This window comes from Drosophila sechellia, chromosome X (assembly GCF_004382195.2).
Source record: "Drosophila sechellia strain sech25 chromosome X, ASM438219v1, whole genome shotgun sequence".
Lineage (NCBI taxonomy): Eukaryota > Metazoa > Arthropoda > Insecta > Diptera > Drosophilidae > Drosophila > Drosophila sechellia.
Genome location: NC_045954.1, coordinates 4829719 through 4837314, shown reverse-complemented (window position 1 = coordinate 4837314; position 7596 = coordinate 4829719). Strand labels below are relative to the sequence as shown.

At 47.4% G+C, this 7596-nt stretch overlaps 1 protein-coding gene across 1 annotated transcript; it reads left to right on the top strand.

Annotated features, from left to right (window-relative positions):
- Positions 1 to 463: 463 nt before the first annotated feature.
- On the top strand, positions 464 to 7596 carry LOC6612443. Its single transcript, XM_002036915.2, has 4 exons — positions 464 to 2000; positions 2207 to 2286; positions 2352 to 5289; positions 5381 to 7596. Exons 3-4 carry the CDS (start codon positions 2394 to 2396, stop codon positions 6262 to 6264), a joined length of 3780 nt encoding a protein of 1259 aa, XP_002036951.1. The 5' UTR covers positions 464 to 2000; positions 2207 to 2286; positions 2352 to 2393; the 3' UTR covers positions 6265 to 7596.

Below are 7596 nucleotides of genomic sequence, written 5' to 3'. Positions count from 1 at the left end.
GAGAGAATAGGAAATTCGTTAAAACGGCCGCCTTTTGAAAGTAGATGCTCGCTTGTATTATGATCTTAAAAATTCCTGTACCTAGCCCCTAGTAAATTAATAATAATAATTAAATGTTGTTGTGCATCTTTTATTTGAAAATAATCTGTTTGAAAACAAATCAATAGTTGTTGAGTAATTTGTAACTGATGATACTATTTTATTGACCACTGCTGTATATTTTGGTTTTCTGTTGTGAGCGACAACGAAGTTGTGTGGGTGTTTAAAAGGGGTAAGAAAAGCAAAAAAAAAAAGGCGAAACGGAGTAGGACAAGAACCAAAAAGGAAAACGAAATAAAAGTAACGTTGTTTTATGTGCGGCCCAACCGAAAACCAATTAACTTTTTGAATATTGCGCAAAATTGCGCGCCATCGCCCGTTCGTTTACCAACACTGACTGCCGAATGCAACCCTGCGCAACACTAACTCACACACACACGAACGTAGTAAGACCCAGGGAGGCAAAAATTCACACACAAGCAAATATTTTTTTGTTATTATTGAACAGTGAGGAAGAACAGTGCGAAAGGGAAAAACGAGCTTGCGGATGTGAAAAGTAAAGCGGGTGTGTGGAAAACGGCAACAACAAAAGGCGAACGGGGGAAAGCCAAAGGAAAACTACTCGCGGGGGAGCAAAAATCGGCTGGGAAACACGGACGGACGAAGAAGAGGAAGAATAGGAATCAGAGTAGGAGAGCAAGCAGCAGCAGCAGCAGAAGAAGAAGCAGCGCAGCCGCTAATTGTCTCGTCGTTCGTTGTTGTTGCTGCCTTGCAAAAAAAAAAACGAAACCGAAAAAGAAATTGCAAAAAAAAATAATGCAAACAAATTCAATCAAACGAACTGAACGATTAGCAAGTTAATAAACGCAACATAAAACCAAAGGAACGAACAGCAGTGGCAAAAGAAAAAGACAAAAGAAGAACAATCGAAAAGGTCAAAAAATGTGAGCAAGGGAGAGGAGAGACTTCCCCAAAAAAAAAAAAACCGAAAGAAAAATGGAGCAAAAGTGAAAAACCTGTGAGTGTGTGTGTGTGAGCGGGAGAGAGAGAGTGGGGGAAAAGCTAAAATTAATTTTTGTTTTTATTTCCAAGGCGCGCACTGGTGTGTGTGTGTGTGAGTGTGGGTGGAAAATCGGATTTCGTAAAACGCATTTAATTGTTAACAGCAGCAAAACGTGTATAATTTACCTGACTTTTTTACATCTCACTTACAGTTAGTAATCAAATTGCACAAAATGCGAGAGAGGAGAGCAGATCAATAATAATAATAATAACAAAAGGAAAGGAGCAAATGTAACTTCTGTGTGTGTGTGCGTGCGTGAGGCAAATAACAAAAAACAGCGCAGAAACATTTTAACTAAAATGTGGAGACCAAGCAAGGAAACAACAAAAGCTAAAACAACAACGACAGCCAGGAGTAGCGCAGCCAGCAGCGACGTCGACGCCAGCGTCGCCGCATGGAAAGCACAGAAAACCGCATGACAAGGAAATGGAAAATTTTTGTGCAGCCCGAAAAACCAAATGTGAACATAAAGGAAAGGCCGACAGCGAGGCGTTGAGCAAACGAAAAACAAAACAAAATACAACAAAAATACAAGAACGTGTGTGTGTGTGTGCGCGTGTGTGTTTTCCAATCGAAGAATAATAGTAATAATAATACAAGTCAAGGAAGAAGCGGCATTCGAAAGAGAACAGAATAAGCGAAGGAAGAAGCAGATGTAATAACTAAAGCAGAAGAAGAAGCCCATCAGCAAATCTATGAGAAGAAGAAGAAGGCGAAGAGGAAGCGGCAACTTGAAAAATATACAATAATTATTAATTATGGCAGCTTCGACAAACAAAATTCTGTAGAAGAGGAAACAAAAGACGCCCAAAGGCAAGATTTTTAAATAGAAGGAGTTAATAACATAAAAGTAAACTTTGGCAGCCAAAACCACAAAAAAACAAAACAAAAAGAAATTGTAAGTAACAACAAGAACTGCTTTCCAAACAAAAATTAGTTCGTTTCCATGAAATTGTCACTTAATCACCAAAGTTTTGTATAGTTATTACCCTCAAGTATTGAGTTTTATTTCATAAACCGCACTTTAGTCATCAGAAACTCGAATGGACTTAGAATGTTAGTTAGATTTTGTGGCAGAGTTCATAATATTGTTCTGTTTCTCAGGCTAACAATATATTCAACATAGCTGGAGGAGGTTGACGCCAAACGCAGGCGTCGCATCCCGAAAAGCTCAAGAGAAGAACGTAAGTTATTGACCAGCCATGGCCGAAAGTAAGTTTAATCCAACAAATGTTTGTACGATTTGCAGATACAAGTGAGGGAAATATACACCAATTGGTATATCGCTGCCATGGCCAGCAGCGCGACGAACGTCGACGGCGGCAGCGGGACGTCGACGGCGCTGCCATCGCTCTTCCCCGCCGTTGGCGCCGCTGCCGGTGTCAAGGATATGGACGGATTAATGGCCATTAACGATAGCGCCCTATCGCAACAGATCGAATTTATACTGCAGGATGCTCCCATGGAGCAGGACGACGATCCTCACCAGCATTCGCATGTGCATCACCATCATCACTCGCAGCATCATCCTCACTCGCATTCGCATCAGCAGCAACAGCAGCAGCATCTTCAGCAACAGCAGCAGCAGCCACACCATCATCCGCATCATCATCTGAAGCTGGACAACAGCAGCAACAACCACCCACCGACCGCAGCAGCAGCCGCAGCTGCCGTAGCAGTAGCAGCAACAACTGCAGCAACAGCAGCCGCAGCAACCAACAACAGCGCTTCCTTCAGCAGCAGTAGCAATAGCAACAACAGCAATCACTTGGACAACCAGCAACAGTTGCTCATTCAGCAGCAACAGCAGCAACATCATCTGCTAAACGGACGCCGCATCATAATCCAGGCCACCGGTAACTCGTCCGTTTTGGCCGCCAGCGATATCAAGGAGGAGGACGAGGAGGAGGAAGATCCCGAGCTGAACGATGAGAATCTGCAGGATATCGAAGAGGAGGCTCAGGCAGCCGAGGCCGATGAGGAGCCCGAAACCACCGCGCATTTGTCCACGCAAGTTAAGCTGGAGCTGGAAGAGGATGAGGAAATGCCCGACGAGGAGGAGGAAGAGGATGAGGACGATGACGAGGAGCTGCAGCACGGCCAGCTGGAGTACCAAATTAGTGCGGCCACGCAAACAGGTGGAGCAGCGACGAGTAGTGCCGCTGGTGGCGCCGCAACAGCCGGCGGAGGATCACAGCAATTGGTACAACTGCCCGCCGGGAGTATTGTGAGCACAACCACCCACCGATTGTCGGTGCCCGTGACCGAGGCGGCTCTTGTGCAGCTGCAACGACGACCTGTCTACATAAGCAATGCTGTGGGCGGCCTAACGGCCGGCACAACCTATGTGAGAATGCCGGCGGCCGCTGTTATCAGCCGGAGTCCCATGGCGGTGCTGAATGTGGTGCAACAGGCGTTGCCGGCCACTCAGCTGATATTGCAGACACAACAGCAACAGACGCCGGCAGCGGCAGCGGCTGAGCAGCAATTGGCCTTGGCCTTGGAGCAGCAAAGGCAGCAGCAGGAACAGCAGGCGCAGCAACAAAGGCAGCAGCAGCAGCAAGAACAGCAAAGGCAGCAGCATCAGCAACAACAGCAGCAGCAGGCGCAACAAGAACAGCAGAGGCAGCAGCAGCAGCAACAACAGCAACAGCAAACCCATCCAGTGAAACATTCAGCATCCGGCTCTTCCTCCACCACCAACAACAGCAACACAAACTCCACCAACAGCAACAATAACACGCCAGCGGCATCGGCGACTGTGACCACCAGTTACCAGTGCGTCGAGTGTGTGGAGAAGTTCGATTCCAAGGAACTCTTCGACATCCATCGCAGCGGCCATGCCAATAACATGAAGTGCGCCATCTGCAACATGGTGCTGAAGTCCCTGAAGAACTACGAGAAGCACTGCCTGCGCTGCAAGCCGTACGAATGCCAGATATGCGGTCGCGTCGTCCGTTTCCGGCCGAACTTCATCAAGCATATGCGAGTCCATACGGGCCAGCAGTCGGAGCGGCACAAGTACAAGTGCGAGGTGTGCCACAAGGAGTTCATGAGCTTCGAGTACTTCAAGGTGCACAAGAAGATCCACAACGAGAACGTGAACCTGACCTGCGAGATCTGCGGCAAGGTGTTCAGTGCCCTGGCATCGCTGCGCGGCCATTCCAAGCTGCATTCGGGGGTTAAGCTGCACAAATGCGACGTGTGCGGCAAGGGTTTCGGACAGCGCTACAACCTGAAGATTCACGCCAGAACGCACACGGGTGACTTCCCCTTCGAGTGCAAGATCTGCAAGAAGAAGCTGCACACACAGTCGTCGCTGCAGACGCACATGCAGGTCCATTTGCGGGATCAGCCGGGAGCAGCTGCTGCCGCCGCCTCTGCTGCTGGAGCAGCCTCCTCGAAGGCCAGCAATAGCAGCAATTCGAGCAACAGCAGCAACTCCAGCAGCAGCAATTCCAGCAGCAACGGCGTATCGGCAGCTGTGGCGGCAGCCGCAACGACTACAACAATTGTCAAGCTGGAGCCGCCGCACGAGATGGAGAGGCCAGGCACCAGCAGTAGCAATCAGCAGTTGCAGCAGTCGCAACACCACCAAATGGAACTAGACGATCAGTCGGGACTGAGCGGGGACGAGGAGGATGGCAGCGGCGGCGGTATGAACTCCTCCTCGCATATTGTGAACGCAACCACCAATCGCTTGACCACCGGCGAGGACTCATCGGAGTCCTCGAATGCCTCGCTACACCTGAACCAGCACTCCTCCACCTCATCCTCGCCAGCCTCGCAGCACCAAGTGTCGTCGCATCAGCAGCACGTGCTGCAGCAGCAGCAACAGCAGTCGCAGCAGCAATATCTCGTTTCGGCACCAACACGAACGATCGTCATTAAGAACTACATGCAGCAGGGATCCCAGCAGCAGCAGCAGCAACATACCTCCGATCCAACGCCCGTGCTGCATGCACAGGGCATCCAGAGCGGTGCAGGCACTAGCAACGGCAGCGGGAACACCTCCTCCACCAATAGCAGCAGCAACAATAGTACCAACATTGTCACCACCAACGCCGGCGGCAATCTCAGCAATGGCTCGCAGTTGATACGAAAGACGCCGATCATTCATCATTCGACCGGGAGCAGCAATGGCAGCGGCGGCTCAGCGCTGACCAGTGTGGTGCAGCAAACAGGTGGTTAGTAGTTTTGGGTTTTAACCCTAAGTATATATTTGTTGAAATCTAGCTAGCAGATTGTATAAAACTAAAAATCCTGTCTTTCTTGCAGTTATTTCGCCAGCTCAATCGCCATCATCATCCTCGACCTCTTGCTCCTCATCCACGGTGCTGGTTTCCAAAGCCACCGGTGTGCCACTATCGATAGCTTCCTCGGCGGCAGCTGCACTCGGAGGCTCCACTATCATACGCAGCACAAGGAATCACCAACAGCAGCAGCAGCAACCAGCCCAACAACAACAGCAGCAGCGGGTAACGCAGCGCAACAACCACCGAAATCACCACCGACGTCGCCATTTGGCGGACATGGATGACGATGAAGACGACGACGAGGATCAGCCACAGCAGCAGCAGACGCATACGCAGCAAACGCAACAGCATCACCATCATCACAGTCATCATCACAACCATCACAATCATCATTTCGATGACGATGATGACGATGAGAAATCGTCACCGTCCCTGGCCACAGCGGCCATTATCAAAGTGGAACCAAATCTTTATTCCTCGGGCTCTGGCGATAACTCGAACGATATGTTCATCAAGGAGGAGGTCATGTTTGAGGATTCGGCTGCCCTGCATTCGCCGCAATCGCCGCCAAGCTCAAAATTCCGTATCTCCAACTTTGATAGTGATCTAGTGGATCATCACGTTGATCTGAATCACTCGCTGCCGCCGTATGGTAATTTGTTTGAACCGCATTCCATACCGGATAGCATACCGGTGCAGTTGTATCCGGATGATGACGATGACTTCCGGCTGGATCATAGTTCGCTCGGTGGACTGCACAACACAACGTCGTCGTCGACCACCGATGGGGACTTCATCAAGAAGGAATGGGTATACGGCACGGGCGCTAGTTCCTATGCCATGAACGGCAAGTTTGATGACGACAGCGATGCCCTGTGCGATGCGGCCAATTTCATTTACAATTGAGTGCATGCAGCAGCCGCTGGCGTTGTGGTGGATCATAATCGTCATGGTCATTGTCATTGGAAACGGATGAGGCATCCGCGTCATCAGGATGAGGAGGAGGAGGAAGTGGAGCATCAACAGCAGCAGCAGCAGGAGGAGGAAGCGCGAAATGTGCAGGAGGAACTGGAACAGGATCAGCAACGCAATGTCCTGCGTCGCGTCCACGATGCAGCCATGTGGAGCTGAGGATTCGGTTAATCCAGATTCATAGCTGTACCACATATATATATATATATATAACATATGCCCCCCCGCCCCACCCCATTATCGCCGAATTCACACACCACAAAACACATCCAAGAGGGTGAATCGATTTTCGTAGGTTGCAAAAATCAATTTATGAACAGTTCTAACTAGTTTCGCTGTGAAAACTTTAGGGCTAATTGCGTTTTAGAGCTGCTCGTAACAGAAAAACGATTTATTCGTGCAAAACCCACAGGATATGTCTTGTATAATCAAAAAGCATCAGGAAAATATCAACTTTATGGGGTGAAACAAAATGGTAATGATGTAATAGGTTTTTGCAATGGGCTTTAAAAACATAGATTTTTAGGAAAATTAGTTTTGAGTGATTTATCAGCTGGTTTTTTAAATATCTGGTATTATTCAACAGAAAACTATGCATTTTTTTTTTTGTAAATCTCCAAATTAGAGTTCTAAGCTGACATTTTGGACCTTCCCAAAGGAAAGAAAGATTTGGGGGGGTTTTTTTTTATTAAGATAAAAAAAGATGTAAAATGGGTTTGAATTGTATCTAAAGTTTTCAAAGCCAAATTATTTAGAATTATTCATAGAAGACTCTTCCAGATTGTTCTTTTTAACTATTTTGCAACGCAAACAGGTCGAGCCGCCCTAATATTTATACATATATATTGCTAATATATACCAGAACACATACTTATCCTATATGTCCACCATATAGACAATTTGCTATCTCTGTTGCGCTCGTGATGATCTTATAACGTGATCTTAAGTCTAAATCAATGTGTAAAATGTAATGTTTGTTTTTAACTTGCTTTCGTTCAAACCTTTTCTCCCAGTGTGTAATTTGCCTCCGTTTCCGTTTGTTGTAGTTGTTTATCTTGTCTCTCGCTCTCTCACTCTGTGTTTCTCTGTCTCTGTTGCTCTCGTGCCCTCTCTGTCACTTTCGCCCCGTCTCACTCTGATCTGTTTATACGAAGTGTGTACAATTTTCGCCTCCACTTTTAGTGTAAAAAACGAAGAAAATCTCAAATGAACTTGTAACTTGATGTGAAACACGAATTGTTTATTATAAGTTTTAATTTTTACATA

Coding starts and splice junctions, on each gene's coding strand:
- LOC6612443 (XM_002036915.2), top strand. CDS start 2,394: ATGGCCAGCAGCGCGACGAACGTCGACGGCGGCAGCGGGACGTCGACG. Junction 5,290..5,380: donor TGTGGTGCAGCAAACAGGTG/GTTAGTAGTTTT, acceptor TCTTTCTTGCAG/TTATTTCGCCAGCTCAATCG.